This window comes from Bufo bufo, chromosome 2, assembly GCF_905171765.1.
Source record: "Bufo bufo chromosome 2, aBufBuf1.1, whole genome shotgun sequence".
Lineage (NCBI taxonomy): Eukaryota > Metazoa > Chordata > Amphibia > Anura > Bufonidae > Bufo > Bufo bufo.
The window spans coordinates 825,338,844-825,364,159 of record NC_053390.1 but is presented as its reverse complement, the minus strand read 5'-3'; the positions used below and the strand labels follow the sequence as shown (position 1 = coordinate 825,364,159).

The 25,316-nt window shown below is 43.2% G+C and overlaps 1 protein-coding gene across 1 annotated transcript in view; it reads right to left on the bottom strand.

Moving 5' to 3' along the window:
• Positions 1-2,994: 2,994 nt before the first annotated feature.
• The window catches only part of SFXN5 (sideroflexin 5), a 216,363-nt gene continuing 194,041 nt past the window's right edge, over positions 2,995-25,316 (bottom strand). Inside the window, exon 14 of the mRNA XM_040419345.1 lies at positions 2,995-10,745. Within this exon, the coding sequence (XP_040275279.1) occupies positions 10,668-10,745 (78 nt within the window). The 3' untranslated portion in view covers positions 2,995-10,667. The remainder of the gene's footprint in view (positions 10,746-25,316) is intronic.

Genomic DNA, 25,316 nt, shown 5'->3' with positions numbered 1-25,316 from the left:
GGAAATCTGTGCAGTTGTGAAAATAATTAATTAAATTATGAAAATAAAATGTTTAACGCCGGCTACTTGTTACCTCGGCTAATTAATGTGTTGGGGAAAAAATGTGCAAAACTGAATCCAACCTCTGATAAGCTGAAAGCCGAGGAGAAACAACACGGCTAATGGTAGTATTCAGTGCATAGGAAGTTACACATCCAATCACTGATGGAAATAAATGTGTGTGACTGGTTCCTGAAGGGTTGTGTGAGCTCAGGAATCATGGGGTATACTTATTAGATCGTGGGGGTCTTATACGGCTGGTTCTCCCACTTATCATGAGAACAGGGACCCGTACCCTCACTCATCTAATAGTTATGGAGAGGGGATAACTTGTCACAACCAGAATGTGCCTTTAATACAAAAAAATTTGTCTCCCATTGTAAATATTCTTGACAACATATTTACTAAGGCTACATTCACACAAACATGAAAAATGGCCATGTGACGGCCATTTAAAGGGGTTCTCCGGGCTTTTAATATTGATGACCTATCCTAAGGATAGGTCATCAATATCAAATCAGATACTTTGCCATAGACGGCAGCAGCAGAGCAGGAAGAGAGATGGGAGACGGCACACTGCGCGCGCCATCTCCTCATACAGCTGATCGGCGGGGGTGCCAGGTGTCAGACCCCTGCCAATCTGATATTGATGGGATAGGCCATCAATAGTAAAAGCCCGGACAACCCCTTTAAGTAACAGCCATCACTTGGCCATATTTAGAACTATTTGAAGTCTGTGGGGCGATTTACGGCCAGTCCAGACATGTCCTATTGTTGGCCGTTTTCACGGCCAGGTGGACTCCACTTAAATCAATGGGACCGTTTTTAATGTCCGTTTAGACAAGAATGCACATTCAGGGGTTAATAAACAATACTCACCTCATCCACTTGCAAGTGTGGGAACTCAGGCTCCTCACTGCAGGTGTTAGGACCTGATGCTCCCGGTGTGATGTGACATCATCATTTGTGAGGTCATTACTCTGGGAGTTCAGGTCCTGCAGCCCCCAGTGAGGAAAGAGTGCTCCAGCGCATGCAACTGGATGAGGTGAGTATATATATATATATATATATATTTTTATTTTTATTTTTTTTAATGGTTAGCACTACCAGGGGTTGGGGGGGGTTTGACTCTAATTACTGAGGGCACAATGGGGTAAATTGCATATACTGAGGGCACAGGTGGGACATTACTTATACTGGGGGGGGCACAATTGGGGTTATCCTTTACACTGGGAGGCACTATGGGTGACATTATGTATAGTGAGGGTACTGCAGGGGTTGGGATTTAAAAAAAAGAAAGCCAATGAAATTCATCAGTTTTTAACGGCCGTTAAAAACTGATGCAAAACGGCCAGAAAAACTGTAGAGTGATGTAGTCTACATGATCCTTATCTCACCCATGCTTCCAGTCTTCATGGTGGCCCTGCTGGTTTGGGCCGTTGCTCTGCTGCTTGGAATCCACTTGGTGCACGATCATGACGTCAGACCTGCCATGTCTTCAGGTTTAGTCCTGTCATTATTCCAGTCTTCAATCCATGCGCTATTGTTCCTGATTTAACTCCTGGTTGGCCCTGCTCTCGGCCTTGTTCCTGCCTCGACCCTTGGATAGTTCATCTGTTCCCTATTGTTCTGTTTTCGGACGGTTAGGTTTCTGACTACGCTCCCGTAGTCTGGTCTGTTGTACTCGGACGGCTCTTCTAGTACTTGTAGAAACGCCTTATGGATGTGAGGCTCTCTGATTCCTAAAGCTTTCAGTCCAGGATGGCTTGAAGCCGCTAGTCTTGAGGTGACGGCCATACGAGTGTATGCAGCTACAGTACAGACCAAAAGTTTGGACACACCTTCTCATTCAAAGAGTTTTCTTTATTTTCATGACTATGAAGGCATCAAAACTATGAATTAACACATGTGGAATTATATACATAACAAACAAGTGTGAAACAACTGAAAATATGTCATATTCTAGTTTCTTCAAAGTAGCCACCTTTTGCTATGATTACTGCTTTGCACACTCTTGGCATTCTCTTGATGAGCTTCAAGAGGTAGTCCCCTGAAATGGTTTTCACTTCACAGGTGTGCCCTGTCAGGTTTAATAAGTGGGATTTCTTGCCTTATAAATGGGGTTGGGACCATCAGTTGCGTTGAGGAGAAGTCAGGTGGATACACAGCTGATAGTCCTACTGAATAGACTGTTAGAATTTGTATTATGGCAAGAAAAAAGCAGCTAGTAAAGAAAAACGAGTGGCCATTATTACTTTAAGAAATGAAGGTCAGTCAGTCAGCCGAAAAATTGGGAAAACTTTGAAAGTAAGGGCTATTTGACCATGAAGGAGAGTGATGGGGTGCTGCGCCAGATGACCTGGCCTCCAAAGTCACCGGACCTGAACCCAATCGAGATGGTTTGGGGTGAGCTGGACCGCAGAGTGAAGGCAAAAGGGCCAACAAGTGCTAAGCATCTCTGGGAACTCCTTCAAGACTCTTGGAAGACCATTTCAGGGGACTACCTCTTGAAGCTCATCAAGAGAATGCCAAGAGTGTGCAAAGCAGTAATCAAAGCAAAAGGTGGCTACTTTGAAGAACCTAGAATATGACATATTTTCAGTTGTTTCACACTTGTTTGTTATGTATATAATTCCACATGTGTTAATTCATAGTTTTCATGCCTTCATAGTCATGAAAATAAAGAAAACTCTTTGAATGAGAAGGTTTGTCCAAACTTTTGGTCTGTACTGTATATGTACTGTCGGATTCCCTAGAAGCGCCATCTGCTGTATAAGAGGCTGCCTCTCTGTGCTGCACACACTTGTTATCGAGCTTCCACATAGAAACTGCAGAAAATAGCAAACAATTCAGGAAATAAACACGTGGAAAGATACAGAAATTGTCTCTGTAGACCGAAGGGATGTCCGGATGAGACACTGCACACGTTTCACTGTATAATGAGGAGGAGCCACGTCAAGTTAATGCATGTTCTTTTATTCTATATATTTCAGTGTTACATTTGTGAAAGATAAAAAGTTGCTTTACATCTGAGAGGTATATGTGCTTGTCAGTTGGAAGACATAACATTTTGCCTGCCACACAACTAGATTATAAGGTGCGTGCAGATGCCCACGGCCCGCTGGCGTTTCCGAGACAGCGTGACATTGTAATGGCTCCTTTCTCTAAGATAGCAGATATCTATATGTTCTGTAATATATCTTTATGATACAAATCTGTTACCTCTTATATATCTCACTATAGTCCAAGTCTAACGCTACATTTTTGGCACAATGATTAGTTCGATTTGCTAGATTTTGGCATTAAATTGACTAAACACATGGATGGCTGCCATTCTGTGGCCTCAACCCATATTCATACTTAAAATATAAAAAAAGGTGAGAGACACTTTTAGAAACTTCCTTGAGACCAGCGACATCACTGAATCATTTCATATCTTTATATTGGTCGGAGCTCCATGTCTCTAATAGAGCTTCAAATCCCCTCCACAGACATAGAAGCAAAAATTACCATTCTGGTTCTCACGTGCAACCACTAGGGGGAGCACCTGGTGTGCTGGTGTTGACACTTGAATTACACCCCTAGTTGTGGCAGGTAGCCATAGTTTAAAGGGGTATTCCAGGGCCTAGCGGGTCCCACAAACCCACCTTACCTACACATAACTCGCCTCGTCTAGTTGTTGCGGTATCGGCACGTGACGCTCCTCTTATAAAATCCTGATTCTGTCAATGTCACTTCTGCTGTGGATGGGGCCAGAACTATTCTCCACTCTGGGGAATGTGCAAACGAGGTGGATTCAGGGATTTGCGCACGTGCCAGAGAAAGGAACGGTTCTGTCCACAGAGGAAATGATGGCCTCTCCGAAGCCCAGCCTGGAAGTGTCACATTACTGGTTCCTGAGAGGCTGATCCACGCAACTTCAGAACTGTGAATCCATCACAAACGTTCTTCTACAGTGTTACGTGTAATTAAGGTGGGTCGGCGGTACCTGCTTAGACCTGGAAAACCCCTTTAAGACTTTGTCTACGGATAAAAAAATCCAGAATGTTGGAGAATTGCTCTAATGTAAAGACATAACTTACTGGAAAACTGACAAGTAATAGATATTGATACAGTCAACAAAATGGCCGCCTCCAGGTGATTACTGTAAACCCTATCTATACAGCCCATAGAGAGCTTGAGAGGCATGTTATGGTGCAATATATAATGGAGTGAGGACACCTAGCACAAGGTTTTCGGGTTATTCCATAAGGGTGTTCCACCTGCTCCTATATGAGATCAGACGTGTTGCCGTAAGTAATGGCCGGATGAGCTGCAACTACCGTCTATAACAAAACGCCAAGAAATGTTTATTTTTTTCTTGCTAATTTTACTTTTATAGAATCTGTTCAAATGTGTTAATAGTTTATAAATTGCCACCAATGACTTATCAATGATAGCTTTATACCAAACCTGCCCCCAGGACATTAATATTAGGGTGCTGGGTACACCCATAAAATAACCTCTTATAAGTACCAGAGAAGACGCTGGAAAATTCCAGGTCAAATTGGTCCATTCTCCTTGATGATCTCTGTCATGTCCCACGTACACATTACGCTTGGTCTAACACAGCAATCTTGACCGTGACATCAAGCCATGGAACAGAATTTGGTTGCAGTGTGCCTCACAAGTTACTGCGACCTCGACCCCAGAATAACAAAAAAAAACAGCCGCGCTACACGCTACATATTTCGCACTCAAGATCGTTGTGTAGCACCATCCTGAGACTACTGTCAGCCGACAAACAAATGTGTATGGGGAGCTCCCAACACTTCCCAGACAGATGATGGCAAGGGACAGAAGGATTAGGTGCCTTGGCTTTCAATGCCCGATCCTTTTGTTCTCCTGCGAAATTAGCTACCAGTAGATGTGTTTGACATTGGCTTTCTCCTCTTTCCCCACTGAAAACACATGCACACTAAGCCAAGTTGAGAGTCAGGAGAGATAACTGTTGGCTGGTAGCAAGTGAAGGTGTATGGGCATCCATAGTCTATGATGTGGCACTGGCATAAAACGTCACCCCATGTATAATGGAGTCTCACTATTCTTGGCTTGGTACTGCAAGGGACCACTTAAAGTGGTTGTGTCCTATCAGACTTTGACGACATATCACTCGCATATGGCATCAAAGTCATGTGGATACGGGTCCCACCTCTGACACCCACACCCATCTCCAGAACGGGTGCCCGAAAGTGAAGGAGAACACACTGTGCATGTGCGGTCCCGTCTCTATTTATTTTTATGAGTTTCAAAAAAAGCTGCGCAAGCACGCTCGGCTGTTTTCGGAAGTGGAGGGTCGCTGCTCTACGCACACTTTGGGGGTCCCGTTCTGGAGATACAGATATAGGTCTCAGAAGTACAACCACACTTATCTGACTTTGATGGCATATCCTAGTGATATGCCACCAATGTCTAGGATGAGACAACCCCTTTAATGACAGCTTAATGGGACATCAAAGAAATATCCTTGTTTTAAAAAAAACTAAAAAAACTTTTGTAGAGTACCACAGTATGAAAGGCGACATGAGACCTGTCATCATGTATAGGCAGAAGAAAAGAGTCAGGACAATCTGAAAATGTCATTGAACATGGCTTCATTCACCAATGGTTATAGCATGACGTCAACCGAGGTGGCCAGGTGCTGAAAGGGTACTTAGGGCCAGTCTAGCGTTGGCCATACATTTTAGATAGCTGGTGAGCTATTTCTCCCAACCTCCCATGCACATACATGCATGGCTAAGTGTACCAAGCTCTCAATGGAGATGAAGTAAGCTGTTGACAGATTGCCTATGGAAGTGGCTTATTTTCCCGAGAACACAAGGGTAGGGCATATCCAATGGCCCAATCCTTCTCGTTAGGAGGCCCTCATACACATTAGGTCGTCAGCTGTCAGACTGAACTCAGTGGATTTGGTGATAATTCTTTCAGCACCTCATCTAAATCCTTAACAGGTGATTTTGGCTAAGATTCTAGAAGATTATAAAAATACGACATTCATTGTGGTGTAACAAACAGTGAAGATTGGACAAGATGTTCTGCAGTACAGCAGAGCACACTATCCGATGTAATATAGCAATTATTAGGTTTAGAGGTCAAGTGGAGACATCTACAATCTCAAAGTTTGGAAAAATTAGCTCCAAAGTGGAGATTGGGAATAACTATGCATAAACTTAATGGAACATGTGCTAAACAAAGGAACTGGAAACACCTACAACCAAACAAGTACAGTCATTTCTCTACCGGCAATGGAGAAGTCATTGGACATTGTTCTACAGCTTGGCCCAAACTGGAGGACAATGGAAAGAGAGCGCATGATCCCAGGTGATGTGGGAACACTAGTATTTTATCCAAATGGGTTTGGCCAGTTTTAGGCGGAGTTATCTAAAAATTTGGAAGGCTGACAGTTCGGGCAGAACATTGGAATAAAACCACCCATTGTACTACAGATCGCTCTAAGCTCCCGGAGGATGAGGGCTGCCCTGCTGTATGATGTAACATGACCTTGTATTATCATAATCACATATCACTTGCCCTCTTCTTCATTTTTTTCCATTAATTAATGTACTAAGAATCAATTACTTGTGGTTCATTGGTCTGTTCTCTAATTATATAGCATGGGTGTAATGTCATTACCAGCTACACTCAATTCCCTGTCCTACAATAAGTGGTGGTGTGGTGGGGTGGAGAGCTCTTGTTTTCAGACTCTCCTGCCTCATTAAACAGGGCAGAATAATTAATTAGCAATTAATGGAATGTGCACAAAGCCGTCATTGCTTATATCTTTTGGGAACCAATTACTTTTCCTACATTAAAACACTTCTGGCTCTACAACTCTGGTAGAGACCTTCGAACAGAACCCAATTTCATAGTCTTCTCACTGTCTTATGATCCTGATCCATTAGTGATATAAAATGTTTATAGAAGCTTTTAAGCTTTTGGATGACATCCATGAACACATGGACAGAACATGGCAATACTAATACTACACTGTGGCAATATGCTTGAAATTTCAGAAAATGGTTGGAGCTTTGTGATAAAATTATGCTATGGTGTTATGCCCTGGCAATGTTAAAGATCGCTGGGAAAATGTACCAAGGTTTGTGGACCTGCCACCAACGGGCATTGTTTCTCAGTTGGCCAACTACCCCACTTTGAAAATAGCCATACTCCCTAGAATGGCCGACACAAATTCCTCCTTACTGTCCGACTTTCATGGGTAGGGGAAGTAGAACATTAGTAGAACATCCAGTCTCATTGTAATTGGCCAGAATGTATCTAATACCTTAAATGTTCCCATATAAAGGATTCTCTTTCATCACTTTGATCTGGATAAATTAGCAATGTATCTTGCATCACTATAACCATTGCATTCACAGTTTACCCACCAAGCGCTATTTCTCAATTATCATAATTAATTTGTAAGACAGTTAAAAATCAAGCCTCCTCTCATCGTCACATCATCTGTGACTTGATAAAATCAACACAAAACAGAATGTCATTGGAATTCAATCATTCAGTCAGTAAAACATGAGAAATACAGCACTTAACTTTCTTCAAAAGTTGTTCTCAACCCAACTTATGACTGGTGGATGACCAATGACTGCACAAGAAAATGTGGTTAGTGCATACACACCACACAAAAGATTTTCTTCAGAACATAGGGAAAATAAGCAACGCTAAAAGTTGGGTGAGAAGATTATGTGTAATAGACATCTACTTATATTACTGTTTATCAAGTTTTAGCTCTGCTACTTCTCCTAAAGCCAAAGCCCTAAAATAGGTCCCTTGGGATCAGCATTTATCAAATCAGAATCTCTTAAAAGTGATAGAGTGGACGCCAACATAATGTAAACGAAATCCACAGAGAATTTGAAGGAGGATATGATATGTGAGGAAGTCTCCAAGTAGTATGAGGAACCATTGGCCATCGAGATCTTGTCCAGTGTAATATGAAGAAACATTGACCATCTAGATGTGAATAGATCTCGTCCTCTGTAATATGAAGAAACACTGACCATCTAGATGTGAATAGATCTCATCCTCTGTAATATGAAGAAACACTGACCATCTAGATGTCAATAGATCTCATCCTCTGTAATATGAAGAAACACTGACCATGTAGATGTGAAGAGATCTTGTCCAGTGTAATATGAAGAAACTGACGATCTAGACAGTCATCCAGTGTAGTATAAGGAAACTTTGACCGTCTAATATGAACACATCTCTTACAGGTTAATATGAGTAAACATTGACCATCTAAATGTAAAGAGATCTTGTCCAGTGGAATATGAAGAAACACTGACCATCTAGATGTGAAGAGATCTCATCCAATGTAATCTGAAGAAACAATGACCATCTAGATGTGAAAGGATCTCAACTGGCATATGTGAAGAATCAGTGCCAATATAGATGTGAAGAGATCTCTTCCAGTGTAATTTGAAGAAACACTGACCATCTAGATGTGAAAGGATCTCAGCGGGCGTAATATGAAGAATTACTGACCATATGGAAGTGAAGAGATCTCTTCCATTGTAATCTGAAGAAACAATGACCATCTGGATGAGTAGCGATCTTTTTAGTGAAATATAATTAGATTTGCCCAAGTGAGGTCTCCAGTAATCTAGCCTGGTAGTATCAAGTCAAGTAAGATGTCACCAAGTGAGAGATGGTTAGACACATAACAATCAAACCTGATTAAGTAAGATGATCTCCAGCTTATGAGATCTAGTATATTGAGGTATATTATAAAAGGTGAGATATGTGAACCAGACAGAAAAAAAGTTAATAAATGGAACTTAACTTCTTCCTGCATTTTTAACTAAAGCTAGCAATGAAGAGACCACACTGTTACATCTACAGCAGAAGGGGTCCACCATTCGCCTGTTATGACTCTATATCCAATGTTCTGCTACAATTCGCTCTCCAGACAATATCTGCCATACGGTTCATTATAGATTCTTTCTAGTTTACTTCCTTAGGGACCATACTGGCCATTGGAGTTGTTCTAAACATGGCTGAATTGTTTTCAGACGTTGCCCAGCTAAAATGATCATTCGATGTTACACTTCTATTGTGTATGGCCTCCTTTAGATGTAGAAAGAATCCCATAACTGGTTTCCATGCCTGCGGATCTCCCCCTTCACTCTTCTGCTGTCTCTGTTAGAGATAGATCAGTATGTCCAATAGATTTTATTCTATTGCAAAGCTGGCCATAGACATGAGATATTTATCTGCTAATTCTGGTGACATCTACTGATAATCTGAGGTCTGCTGTGGTCATGCATGTAAGATTAACAACAGATGCCACTAATATTAACTGGATCTGGTGTGGTTGTTTTTAGGTGCCCAGACCCCCTCGACAGCTGAATGTTTGTTTGGCCAATAGCATTTCTTCCTCTCCCCCGTACACATGCGACCTGGGCTTGGCCGAGTGAGCATGTGTTTTCGATAGGAATAAGCCATTGTCAAACTTCTTTGGCAATGGCTTATCTCCCACAAGAACTTAAGGCCTTTTTACACGGCTTGAAGATCAGGCAATCGATTACGCTTTCGAAAACCATGTCCAGTGATCAGTCAACAAACAAGGAAAAGGCATCTTTCAAACTGTATTTGCCAAAACGACTGCACAACAAATTGGCTAGTCAAGTGCCGTACCGATGATTGCTCCATCTAAATGATCAACGTTTTTCTTCCCCCCTGATTTGTCCAATTGGGGGAGAACCTGGACACAACAATAGTTGTCTGGTTTTTGCCAAAATTGGTGGGCTCGGCCAACGTCCACCAAATGTGTATGACCAGCTTTAGACTTTGTATTAATTGTTCCTGCCCAGATTGTCAACATACTTAATGGCACCACGGAAACCAGTAGTCCCGTACTGAAAATACTGATATTGAACGCAAGTTACGGTAAGTGACGAAACTGTAAATTTCAGCTATGAACTCAAGTCATAACTCACAATGTATCTAAACCTAAGTTCTATGGAATACGCTTCACATACCGTTAGTATGAGCCACGTGGAACTCGTTAACTAAGGCATACTGTAGAAGACGTCCTACATAAGTGTCAAAGTCTATGGTGTAACGTCACGCTGGTGCTGGATGTGGAACTACATTTTATTCCTTTTGATTTTTGTGTTGTATAGTCAGGCTTATCTATCGAACTTGGTCTAGCGGCATCATCAAGATTCATCTTCTAGAGGTGACGTGTGTTAATGACGCTGATCTGGGTGACGTTACGCAGGCTAATTGGATGAATCATTCCCTTTTCATGCAGTGATTGTGATCTTATGGAATTTTTTTTTTCTTTCATATATATTTTTTGTAATCTAATGATGGCTTTTAAAAAAAAATTATTGGTACCACATTATTGTGCTATTTCTAGTCCCCCTTAGCAACAGTAAGACATGAATCCAGTAACTCTTCTACCTCGGAGAGTTGATAGTTCTGTAAATGTGTTAATTTTCCCCAGCTGTCGGGAACGAGGGAGAGTTCAGGTGTTCGTCTGTTCCTTGCTCTGTGGTAAGTGACGGGGAAGGGGGGAGCAGGGAGACTTTTCTTCATTGCTCGGTGCTGAGGTGACCAAATTTGGCTTACAATCCTTTGTTGTAGACCACCGTCCGAGAGGTGGTGTTCATCGCAATTTCTGGCTCCAGTTGTGAGGTCTCAATCTGTTAAAGAAGAAACAACACAGGAGTAGATCAATCACCAGTCTGTCCGTTCTGCTCATCTGGATGAAAACTATAGAAATAGAATTTAAGGATACATTTTTATGTTTTTTTGCTTCAAATTCAGAATTAACTGATTTACCAAAAAATAAAAAAAGCAAAGACAAAGGTAGAGAAATTTGTGAAGCAACACAATCATCGCAGAAAATGAATAAAAACTAATTTTACAAAATTACAGTTATTGGTTCGCCAGTCTGACTTGGTTTGGACAACTATGTGCTGGGAGGGTTGCCCCGCGAAAAATAATCTACATTTTTCAAACTAGTACTCGGATCCGAGGACTTCTGTACCTGCATGTAATTAGAAATGTACTACAGCCACTGAGTTATTCAATATAATGTATCTTGTTCTTTTCCTTATTTCTCTGTCCACCTCGCTGAGGTGGACGCTCATGCTCAGTTCCATCCTTCAACTGTCACTAGCTGGATCTACTATTAGAAGAAGTGTAAGTTACAAGGGGAGAGCTGCAGTAGAAAGGACGTGCCCCCTGAAGAAGAACACCCCCCATGAGCTGTGATGGGGAGAGAGCTGCAATAGAAAGGACGTGGCCCCTGGTAAATACACACCCCATGAGCTGTGATGGGGAGAGAGCTGCAGTAGAAAGGACGTGGCCCCTGAAGAAGAACACCCCCCATGAGCTGTGATGGGGAGAGAGCTGCAATAGAAAGGACGTGGCCCCTGGTAAATACACACCCCATGAGCTGTGATAGGGAGAGAGCTGCAATAGAAAGGACGTGGCCCCTGAAGAACACCCCCCCCCCCCCACCCCGAGCTGTGATAGGAGAGAGCTGCAAAAGAAAGGACGTGGCCCCTGGTAAATACACACCCCATGAGCTGTGATGGGGAGAGAGCTGCAGTAGAAAGGACGTGGCCCCTGAAGAAGAACACCCCCCATGAGCTGTGATAGGGAGAGAGCTGCAATAGAAAGGACGTGGCCCCTGAAGAACACCCCCCCCCCCCACCCCGAGCTGTGATAGGAGAGAGCTGCAAAAGAAATTTTAAAAAATAAGTTTTAGGGTTCATGCACACGAACATATTTTTGTTACCCAACAAAACAGTTTATGCGTCCGGTCTTGTGCAGAACGTATGAGGCTCATCCTACAGAAAAGGACCGTTATGTATCAGAGGGAACGCGCAGCCTGTATTACTGGTAGAGACCCTCAAGTCTTGAAGACTTTCATTATTTACTGTACTTCAGAATTTATTATTTTGAAATGTTTTGATAGAGTATTCCGTAATGTGTTACAGTTAATTATAATCACGATACATCGCCATAATGCAGGAGAGAGTGTAGGAAGTTACCAGATCTGCTAGTGAACCGTATATGTAAACATATGGCTTAGGCATCAGCTTCTCATAAATACACCGCACGTCAGGTGTATCAGCCAAGAGGATCATGCAACACTTATCGGTGGTGGCTCCAACATAGTACATCCCAATGGCTCATCCATCACTGTAAGGCATACATTCAACTAGTACACTAATTTATATTTACATGTGGATATAAACCATATTACATTACTATACCCCTTACTGATCCTCAGTTACATCCTGTATTATACTCCAGAGCTGCACTCACTATTCTGCTGGTGCAGTCACTGTGTACATACATTACTTATCCTGTACTGATCCTGAGTTACATCCTGTATTATACTCCAGAGCTGTACTCACTATTCTGCTGGTGAAGTCACTGTGTACATACATTACTTATCCTGTACTGATCCTCAGTTACATCCTGTATTATACTCCAGAGCTGTACTCACTATTCTGCTGGTCCAGTCACTTTGTACATACATTACTTATCCTGTACTGATCCTGAGTTACATCCTGTATTATACTCCAGAGCTGCACTCACTATTCTGCTGGTGCAGTCACTGTGTACATACATTACTATACCCCTTACTGATCCTCAGTTACATCCTGCATTATACTCCAGAGCTGCACTCACTATTCTGCTGGTGCAGTCACTGCGTACAGACATTACTTATCCTGTACTGATCCTGAGTTACATCCTGTATTATACTCCAGAGCTGTACTCACTATTCTGCTGGTGCAGTCACTGTGTACATACATTACTTATCCTGTACTGATCCTGAGTTACATCCTGTATTATACTCCAGAGCTGCACTCACTATTCTGCTGGTGCAGTCACTGTGTACATACATTACTGATCCTGTACTGATCCTGAGTTAAATCCTGTATTATACTCCAGAGCTGCACTCACTATTCTGCTGGTGCAGTCAGTGTGTACATACATTACTTATGCTGTACTGATCCTGAGTTACATCCTGTATTATACTCCAGAGCTGCACTCACTATTCTGCTGGTGAAGTCACTGTGTACATACATTACTTATCCTGTACTGATCCTCAGTTACATCCTGCATTATACTCCAGAGCTGTACTCACTATTCTGCTGGTCCAGTCACTTTGTACATACATTACTTATCCTGTACTGATCCTGAGTTACATCCTGTATTATACTCCAGAGCTGCACTCACTATTCTGCTGGTGCAGTCACTGTGTACATACATTACTATACCCCTTACTGATCCTCAGTTACATCCTGCATTATACTCCAGAGCTGCACTCACTATTCTGCTGGTGCAGTCACTGCATACAGACATTACTTATCCTGTACTGATCCTGAGTTACATCCTGTATTATACTCCAGAGCTGCACTCACTATTCTGCTGGTGCAGTCAGTGTGTACATACATTACTTATCCTGTACTGATCCTGAGTTACATCCTGTATTATACTCCAGAGCTGCACTCACTATTCTGCTGGTGCAGTCACCGTGTACATACATTACTTATCCTGTACTGATCCTGAGTTACATCCTGTATTATACTCCAGAGCTGCACTCACTATTCTGCTGGTGCAGTCACCGTGTACATACATTACTTATCCTGTACTGATCCTGAGTTACATCCTGTATTATACTCCAGAGCTGCACTCACTATTCTGCTGGTGCAGTCACTGTGTACATACATTACTTATCCTGTACTGATCCTGAGTTACATCCTGTATTATACTCCAGAGCTGCACTCACTGCCGGAATTCACCGCATCCAGCACTGGAATGTCCGCCTGCCCCGGTGGAGATTCGGTCACTTTCCGGCAGACAATGCGAAGGTTTGGCCGGACACAAACCGCCGATTAGGACGATTCTTGGTATTGTCTGCCAGAACCGCCTGTCGGAATTCACGCCGGAGGGGAGTATGCATTAACACAGCAGCGAGTGTACAACCTACCTGCAGCGCCACCACAGGGGATACAAAGTGCAATGGATGTTCTAGGTCATCCCGAGGAGGTGCACTTATCTGGCTAATAGACAGTCCTGAACATTGCCTCCCCATTAAAGGGGATGTCCAGTTACTAGCAGAGAGGGGTCTGCTTGGCACCCTGATCTCTCTTGCTCTGGAGGACCTGTCCTGTCCTGCATTACCCAGAAAGCCCTCTGATGTGCAGCCTGCGGTGTAATGCGTTATTCCCCCTGTGGGGGCGCTGTAGATGATCCTCAGTGACGGAACACTCTGTGATCGGCTGCAGAGTGGAGATCCCCTTTAATTCAATGCTGTGATGCCATCACTAAAAACCCTCACGAGCTCACAGATTCTCTCCAAGCGAGTACATTTCCACAAATACAAAAAAATAAAAAATCTAAACCCTCCGCGTCCGCCCCCAATAGCATCAATCCCTCCAAACCTCCTCAAAGATGTTTAACCGAGTTACACAAATTAGTCTAAAATTGTAGCAAACAATTTAGGCATTTAAAATATTCAATGTTTGAGAAAAAAAAAGTAAAAAAGAAAACACAGAAAAAAAAAGGAAAAAAAAAAAACTGTTCCTGATTTCTGAGCTGCAAAACCCAACAAAATATAAGATACGAGCGAGTGGTGGATGAGGTGCGACATAACCCTCCAGCAAAGCTGTGAAGCAGCCACCAGAGCATTATGGGAAACAACACTTCATTTATTCAAATGCACATATGTCAGGCTTTGCACCATATGTCATAGAAAGCTATTTACAGTAATAATTAAATCTTAATCAACGTTTAACCTCTGTAAAATGTTTGAAGGATCTAATCACCCTTCAGACAGCACTAATGAAGGAGAAATATATAAACATATAGAGGAAGCGGTGCGGAGCTGGCGCACCACGGGCGCGGTAATTGCAGCATTGTATCGGGAAGTGATGGAGAGTAACTGGATGGTAAGGGAAGACATCTTGGGTGTCAGAGGTGTGAGGAGCTAATCTCGTACCTAACAGATGCCCCATATTTCTCCTATACCGCTATTAGATTGTGTTCTCCCACTGCTGAAATCTAAGGTACGGATCAGTAGGAGGGAAAGGCGTCCGGCTGACCGCTGGCTGCCACCGCAAAGGGTTAATAGTAGACGGTTGTCCTCATGCTAATGAGACATCCAGAAAAATCTAGAAGATAATGAGCGCCGATAGCGGACGGCATTTCCTTATCCATACGCTGCGCACACAGGCTTCTGTTACTATACCGCCCTACACTGACCACACATCGTCACAGCTACATTTAAAGATATATATTGAAATAACCTCAGGGGTATACATATATACAGTGCTCATACGCTGCTGGTCAGTGTCAGATACAGTGTCTGTATCCTGGTGGTCAGTGGTAGATACAGTGTCTATATCCTGGTGGTCAGTGGTAGATACAATGTCTATACCGTGGTGGTCAGTGGTAGATACAATGTCTATACCCTGGTGGTCAGTGGTAGATACAATGTCTATATCCTGGTGGTCAATGGTAGATACAATGTCTATATCCTGGTGGTCAGTGGTAGATACAATGTCTATACCCTGGTGGTCAGTGGTAGATACAGTGTCTATATCCTGGTAGTCAATGGTAGATACAATGTCTATATCCTGGTGGTCAGTGGTAGATACAATGTCTGTATCCTGGTGGTCAGTGGTAGATACGATGTCTGTATCCTGGTGGTCAGTGGTAGATACAATGTCTATATCCTGGTGGTCAGTGGTAGATACAATGTCTATACCCTGGTGGTCAGTGTCAGATACAGTGTCTGTATCCTGGTGGTCAGTGTCAGATACAGTGTCTGTATCCTGGTGGTCAGTGGTAGATACAATGTCTATATCCTGGTGGTCAGTGGTAGATACAATGTCTATACCGTGGTGGTCAGTGGTAGATACAATGTCTATATCCTGGTGGTCAGTGGTAGATACAATGTCTATATCCTGGTGGTCAATGGTAGATACAATGTCTATATCCTGGTGGTCAGTGGTAGATACAGTGTCTATATCCTGGTAGTCAATGGTAGATACAATGTCTATATCCTGGTGGTCAGTGGTAGATACAATGTCTGTATCCTGGTGGTCAGTGGTAGATACGATGTCTGTATCCTGGTGGTCAGTGGTAGATACAATGTCTATATCCTGGTGGTCAGTGGTAGATACAATGTCTATATCCTGGTGGTCAGTGGTAGATACAATGTCTATACCGTGGTGGTCAGTGGTAGATACAGTGTCTATATCCTGGTGGTCAGTGGTAGATACAATGTCTATATCCTGGTGGTCAGTGGTAGATACAATGTCTATACCGTGGTGGTCAGTGGTAGATACAATGTCTATACCCTAGTGGTCAGTGGTAGATACAATGTCTATATCCTGGTGGTCAGTGGTAGATACAGTGTCTATATCCTGGTGGTCAGTGGTAGATACAATGTCTATATCCTGGTGGTCAGTGGTAGATACAATGTCTATATCCTGGTGGTCAGTGGTAGATACAATGTCTATATCCTGGTGGTCAGTGGTAGATACAATGTCTATATCCTGGTGGTCAGTGGTAGATACAATGTCTATACTGTGGTGGTCAGTGGTAGATATAGTGTCTATATCCTGGTGGTCAGTGGTAGATACAATGTCTATATCCTGGTGGTCAGTGGTAGATACAGTGTCTATACCCTGGTGGTCAGTGGTAGATACAATGTCTATATCCTGGTGGTCAGTGGTAGATACAATGTCTATATCCTGGTGGTCAGTGGTAGATACAATGTCTATACCCTGGTGGTCAGTGGTAGATACAATGTCTATACCCTAGTGGTCAGTGGTAGATACAATGTCTATATCCTGGTGGTCAGTGGTAGATACAGTGTCTATACCCTGGTGGTCAGTGGTAGATACAATGTCTATATCCTGGTGGTCAGTGGTAGATACAATGTCTATATCCTGGTGGTCAGTGGTAGATACAATGTCTATACCCTGGTGGTCAGTGGTAGATACAATGTCTATACTGTGGTGGTCAGTGGTAGATACAATGTCTATATCCTGGTGGTCAGTGGTAGATACAATGTCTATACCCTGGTGGTCAGTGGTAGATACAATGTCTATACCGTGGTCAGTGGTAGATACAATGTCTATACCGTGGTGGTGAGTGGTAGATACAATGTCTATACCGTGGTGGTCAGTGGTAGATACAGTGTCTATACCGTGGTGGTCAGTGGTAGATACAGTGTCTATGTCCTGGCGGTCAGTGGTAGATACAGTGTCTATATCCTGGTGATCAGTGGTAGATACAGTGTCTATATCCTGGAGGTCAGTGGTAGATACAATGTCTATATCCTGGTGGTCAGTGGTAGATACAGTGTCTATATCCTGGTGGTCAGTGGTAGATACAATGTCTGTATCCTGGTGGTCAGTGGTAGATACAATGTCTATACCTTGGTAGTCAGTGGTAGATACAATGTCTATATCCTGGTGGTCAGTGGTAGATACAATGTCTATATCCTGGTGGTCAGTGGTAGATACAGTGTCTATACCCTGGTGGTCAGTGGTAGATACAATGTCTAGATCCTGGTGGTCAGTGGTAGATACAATGTCTATATCCTGGTGGTCAGTGGTAGATACAATGTCTATATCCTGGTGGTCAGTGGTAGATACAGTGTCTATACCGTGGTGGTCAGTGGTAGATACAGTGTCTATACCGTGGTGGTCTGTGGTAGATACAATGTCTATATCCTGGTGGTCAGTGGTAGATACAGTGTCTATACCGTGGTGGTCAGTGGTAGATACAATGTCTATATCCTGGTGGTCAGTGGTAGATACAATGTCTATACTGTGGTTGTCAGTGGTAGATACAATGTCTATATCCTGGTGATCAGTGGTAGATACAGTGTCTATATCCTGGAGGTCAGTGGTAGATACAATGTCTATATCCTGGTGGTCAGTGGTAGATACAGTGTCTATATCCTGGTGGTCAGTGGTAGATACAATGTCTGTATCCTGGTGGTCAGTGGTAGATACAATGTCTATACCTTGGTAGTCAGTGGTAGATACAATGTCTATATCCTGGTGGTCAGTGGTAGATACAATGTCTATATCCTGGTGGTCAGTGGTAGATACAATGTCTATACTGTGGTGGTCAGTGGTAGATACAATGTCTATACCATGGTGGTCAGTGGTAGATACAATGTCTATATCCTGGTGGTCAGTGGTAGATACAATGTCTATATCCTGGTGGTCAGTGGTAGATACAATGTCTATACCGTGGTGGTCAGTGGTAGATACAATGTCTATACCGTGGTGGTCAGTGGTAGATACAATGACTATATCCTGGTGGTCAGTGGTAGATACAGTGTCTATATCCTGGTGGTCAGTGGTAGATACAGTGTCTATATCCTGGTGGTCAGTGGTAGATACAGTGTCTATATCCTGGTGGTCAGTGGTAGATACAGTGTGTATATCCTGGTGGTCAGTGGTAGATACAGTGTCTATATCCTGGTGGTCAGTGGTAGATACAGTGTCTATATCCTGGTGGTCAGTGGTAGATACAGTGTCTATATCCTGGTGGTCAGTGGTAAATACAGTGTCTATATCCTGGTGGTCAGTGGTAGATACAGTGTCTATACCCTGGTGGTCAGTGGTAGATACAATGTCTAGATCCTGGTGGTCAGTGGTAGATACAATGTCTATATCCTGGTGGTCAGTGGTAGATACAATGTCTATATCCTGGTGGTCAGTGGTAGATACAGTGTCTATACCGTGGTGGTCAGTGGTAGATACAGTGTCTATACCGTGGTGGTCAGTGGTAGATACAATGTCTATATCCTGGTGGTCAGTGGTAGATACAATGTCTATACTGTGGTGGTCAGTGGTAGATATAGTGTCTATATCCTGGTGGTCAGTGGTAGATACAGTGTCTATATCCTGGTGGTCAGTGGTAGATACAATGTCTATATCCTGGTGGTCAGTGGTAGATACAATGTCTATATCCTGGTGGTCAGTGGTAGATACAGTGTCTATATCCTGGTGGTCAGTGGTAGATATAGTGTCTATATCCTGGTGGTCAGTGGTAGATACAGTGTCTATATCCTGGTGGTCAGTGGTAGATACAATGTCTATATCCTGGTGGTCAGTGGTAGATACAGTGTCTATACCGTGGTGGTCAGTGGTAGATACAGTGTCTATACCGTGGTGGTCTGTGGTAGATACAATGTCTATATCCTGGTGGTCAGTGGTAGATACAGTGTCTATATCCTGTAAAATGTGGGTCTTAATAAATGTCCCCCAATGTGTATATCCTGGTGGTTATTGATATATAACAAATCCTTAGCAGAAAGACCTTGTCTGATAACATTTACTGATGATAATTAAGGATAAACCCACATAGTGCTGAAATAAACAGTGAAAAAATAGAACAAAAAGGTATTAAAAACATAGCTAGACAGTAGCCGGTCATGAATGGAATAGTCTCACCAGTTCTGTGAGGATATACTCATGTCTACCTTTCAGCCGTCCTGGACAATCACATGACGGGCTCCGTGTAAATGCCGCAATTCTTACGGGGACATAAAACTACATCGCCCTTAAGTTGATGCCCTAAAGGTTGGTTGGGACAGGGGCTGAGCAAAAATACGGAGCACCCGCCCCGATAGGGACGACCCCGCGGGGAACCTTCCCCTTGTAGGGCCTAGTCCCTGAGCATATCCCTCTCTCTCAGGTCCCAACATGACATGTTTCGTCCCTTCCCGGGACTCATCAGGGGATAAGTATACAGATGGAGGGTAAACTGAAAAACAAATCGAAAAATAGAACCAGAGATAAGCCCTGCTGTCACAATATAAAAAACTATTAAATCTCATGACTTTACATAAGTACAACTGACCGGTTTGAAGATCAGAGGCGTCCAAATGAGTAGACCATTCCGACAGTGGTCGGTGCCCGTATGGGCTAGGGGAACTGTCACCCTAAGCCCGCGTCTCACCGCTGTAAATCAAGGAGGGGAGCTCAGGAAGATGCTTCCACTACCCCTATTTAAATCCCCCGGCTAACGTGCCAATAACGAGGCTCCTCCCTACCTGCGCGTGTCGGCTGGAGCGCAAGCCAAGCCGGCGTGCCAGGAAACAAGTGCTGTGGGAGTACACGTGATCTCCAATGTTTTATTGGTGACATTACTTGTACACATTTACAAAAAACACATCCTCCGCATCTGTAACGACCAAGTCCTAACAGAGGTGGGGGGCACATAATGTCACGAATGCTCGCCCCCCTCCTATATGTGATGCTAGGATAATTCCTTACCACAGTACTAATATCCGGGTCCATATGTAAAATGTGCCAATATTTGGAAATTTCTCCTGTACCCTCTCTTTTTTTGTACTAAGGAAGGAAGCACGGTCTTGCGAACACGCCGATTGGAAGGCTGGCTTTAAAACATGGAGGGGATAACCACGATCCCGAAATCTGTCTTTCAAATCCGCTACTTGGTTCAAAAATTCAGATTGTTTTGAACAGTTTCTTCTCAAGCGCAGATATTGTCCACGTGGGATTCCCTTCTTAAGTGGGTAAGGATGACTACTCTCCCACCTAAGAAGGGAGTTTGTAGAGGTGGGTTTTCTGAAAATACTCGTTGCCAATGAGCCATTCAAATTTTTGACTATGCAAATGTCTAGGAAAGGTAACCTAGTTAGATGACACTCTGACGTAAAACGAAGGCCAATCATGTTATCATTCAGACTCCATACATTCCCCTCCAGACTACAAAGACATCGTCGATAAATCTCTCCCACATCTGTAGGTTCTCACTCCCTGGTGTAGTATCATCTCCAAACACTACCGTACTCTCCCACCAGCCCAGGCATAAGAACTCCCCATCGTGGTGCCCCTGAGCTGGTGGTAGAATCGGCCATTAAACAAAATATGTTTTGGTAAGTGAGAACTCAAGAAGCTGAAGGACAAATTGGTTGTGCGCTTGGTGCTGGCAACCACGTGTGGATAGAAAACGGGCAACGGCCCGCAGACCAAACTCATGGGGGATAGAGGAATACAGGGCTTCGACGTCTATGCTCCCTAAGATAGAACCTTCGTCAAGGTGGATCCCCTCCAATTGCTTAAGGAGGTCTCCTATATCTCTCACATGGGAGGGGAGAGCTAGGACGAATGGTGCTAATATCTTATCAATATACACTCACCTAAAGAATTATTAGGAACACCTGTTCTATTTCTCATTAATGCAATTATCTAGTCAACCAATCACATGGCAGTTGCTTCAATGCATTTAGGGGGGTGGTCCTGGTCAAGACAATCTCCTGAACTCCAAACTGAATATCAGAATGGGAAAGTTAGGTGATTTAAGCAATTTTGAGCGTGGCATGGTTGTTGGTGCCAGACAGGCCGGTCTGAGTATTTTACAATCTGCTCAGTTACTGGGATTTTCACGCACAACCATTTCTAGGGTTTACAAAGAATGGTGTGAAAAGGGAAAAACATCCAGTATGCGGCAGTCCTGTGGGCAAAAATGCCTTGTGGATGCTAGAGGTCAGAGGAGAATGGGCCGACTGATTCAAGCTGATAGAAGAGCAACGTTGACTGAAATAACCACTCGTTACAACCGAGGTCTGCAGCAAAGCATTTGTGAAGCCACAACACGCACAACCTTGAGGCGGATGGGCTACAACAGCAGAAGACCCCACCGGGTACCACTCATCTCCACTACAAATAGGAAAAAGAGGCTACAATTTGCACAAGCTCACCAAAATTGGACTGTTGAAGACTGGAAAAATGTTGCCTGGTCTGATGAGTCTCGATTTCTGTTGAGACATTCAAATGGTAGAGTCCGAATTTGGCGTAAACAGAATGAGAACATGTATCCATCCTCTGATGGCTACTTCCAGCAGGATAATGCACCATGTCACAAAGCTCCAATCATCTCACATTGGTTTCTTGAACATGACAATGAGTTCACTGTACTAAAATGGCCCCACAGTCACCAGATCTTAACCCAATAGAGCATCTTTGGGATGTGGTGGAACGGGAGCTTCGTGCCCTGGATGTGCATCCCTCAAATCTCCATCAACTGCGAGATGCTATCCTATCAATATGGGCCAACATTTCTAAAGAATTCTATCAGCACCTTGTGGAATCAATGCCACGTAGAATTAAGGCAGTTCTGAAGGCAAAAGGGGGTCCAACACCGTATTAGTATGGTGGCACTAATAATTCTTTAGGTGAGTGTATATCCCAGCATTTTGGCCTAGACTGCCCACCCCTGACACTATAGGTCGTCCCCTTAACGGGGTACCACCCATGTGCACCTTGGGTAGGCAGTAAAATGTGGCCGTCTGGGGATATATACAATGTGTATAACTTGGTGGTAGGTGATGCAAAGGTTATTTGCGCCACAATCTGCAACTTTTCCCCACCTGTACCACGCCCCCATTTTTTTTTAGACCTGACATGAGCGGGGAAAAATCGCATGGGACGGGCCAGCGTAGAAAATGGTCTAAATATAAGCCAGCAAGGAAGCTGGTGTAGATTTAGATAGTTGGTAGATGCGCCAAAGTCATGTAGAGGTTGGCGCCTCCTCATAACTTCGGCGGATCAACCGCCAACGCACAAAGGTTTTGGACGCCGTCCTAGACGCCGGTCTTAATAAATGTGTATAACCTGGTAGATGGTGGTAAATACAATGTGTATAACTTGGTGGTTAAAGGTAGATACAATGTAAAACTGGTGGTCAGTAGTTAATAGAATTTGTACAATCTGGTGGTCAGTGGTGCATACAGTATATAAAAGGCCTATATAGATGAGCGAATTTCACATTTTGAAATTCGTTCATGCTTCGTTTGGTGGTAAAAGCAGAACTGCGCTATGGATTTCGCTACTACGGACCATAACGCAATTCTATAACTTGAAGAAAGCAAAGCAGCGCTCACCTGCAGCCAACAACTTGAGAAACGCGGACACGGCCTGGACTCGGCTGTTTGAACTGTAGAAAAAAGCTTCTAAAAAAGTTGTGCTTTATTTCATGCGGTAAAAACTTCCAAACACAAGACTGGTATGCGGTCTACGCGTTTCGGACCTATCAATCACAGTCCTTACTCATGAGACCGCATACCAGTCTTGTGTTTGGAAGTTTTTACCGCATGAAATAAAGCACAACTTTTTTAGAAGCTGGACTACAACCCCTTTGTTTCTGAAATTCTATGACGGAATGCATAACGGAATGCATTTATAGGCATTCCGTTATTCATTCCGTCATAATAGAAGTCTATGGCTGCAAAACAGATCCGTCCCGTTTCCGTTATGCAGGGGAGTCCTCTCCTGCCTCTAAAGGCATTCCGTCATAGAACTGCGCTATGGTCCGTGGTAACGGAATCCATAATGCAATTCTGCTTTTATCACCAAACGAAGCGTGAACGAATTTCATAACATGAAATTTGCTCATCCCTAAAGGCCTCATTCACACCACGGTCTGTGAAAATCTGGCCTGCCGTCCTGCTGAGTGCATGCTGATCATACGAGTGTATTACTGTATAGCGGCGGCGGCACAAAGTGCACGGCGTCATAGCAACCAATGACGCCGTGCGCTCGAGTACTCATCAGAACGGCATGTATGTGTGAATGAGGCCTAACTTGGTGGTCATTGGTGGATACACTATGTATAACTTGGTGGTCAGTGGTGGATACACTAGCTATAACTTGGTGGTCAGTGGTAGATACAGTATGTAAAACTTGGTGGTCAGCGGTAGATACAGTATGTATAACTTGGTGGTCAGTGATGGATACACTATGTATAACTTGGTGGTCAGTGGTGGATACACTAGCTATAACTTGGTGGTCAGTGGTAGATACAGTATGTAAAACTTGGTGGTCAGCGGTAGATACAGTATGTATAACTTGGTGGTCAGTGATGGATACACTATGTATAACTTGGTGGTCAGTGGTGGATACACTAGCTATAACTTGGTGGTCAGTGGTAGATACAGTATGTAAAACTTGGTGGTCAGCGGTAGATACAGTATGTATAACTTGGTAGTCATTAGTAGATACAGTATGTATAACTTGGTGGTCAGTGGTGGATACAGCATGTATAAATTGGTGGTCAGTGGTGGATATGCTATGTATAATTTGGTGGTCAGTGGTAGATACAAAATGTATAACTTGGTGGTCAATGGTGGATAAATCATGTATAACGTGGTGGTCAGTGGTGGATACAGTATGTATAACAGTGGTCAGTAGTAGATACAGTATGTATAACTTAGTGGTCAGTAGTAGATACAGCATGTATAACTTGGTGGTCAGTGGTGGATACACTATGTATAACTTGGTGGTCAGTGGTGGATACAGCATGTATAAATTGGTGGTGAGTGGTGGAAACACTATGTATAATTTGGTGGTCAGTGAAAGATACAGTATGTATAACTTGGTGGTCAGTGGTGGATACAGCATGTATAACTTGGTGGTCATTGGTGAATACACTATGTATAACTTGGTGGTCAGTGATGAATACTGAATGTATAACTTGGTGGTCGGTGGTGGATACACTATGTACAACTTGGTGGTCAGTGATAGATACAGTATGTGTAACTTGGTGGTCAGTGGTGGATACAGTATGTATAACTTGGTGGTCAGTGGTGGATACACTATGTATAACTTGGTGGTCAGTGGTAGATAAAGTACAGTATTTATAACTTGGTGGTCAGTGGTGGATACAGTATGTATAACTTGGTGGTCAGTGGTGGATACAGTATGTGTAACTTGTTGGTCAGTGGTAGATGCAGTATGTGTAACTTGGTGGTCAGTGGTGGATACACTATGTAAAACTTGTTGGTCAGTGGTAGATAAAGTACAGTATTTATAACTTGGTGGTCAGTGGTGGATACAGTATGTATAACTTGGTGGTCAGTGGTGGATACAGTATGTTTAACTTGGTGGTCAGTGAAGATACAGTATGTATAACTTAGTGGTCAGTGGTAGATACAGCATGTATAACTTGGTGGTCAGTGGTGGATGCAGTATGTGTAACTTGGTGGTCAGTGGTGGATACACTATGTAAAACTTGTTGGTCAGTGGTGGATTAAGTACAGTATGTTTAACTTGGTGGTCAGTGAAGATACAGTATGTATAACTTGGTGGTCAGTGGTGGATACAGTATGTATAGCTTGCATAAAAATGTGAGGAACTAAAGCATTTTATAAACTCAATCCCTTCATTTAAGGGGCTGAAAAGTAATTGGACAAA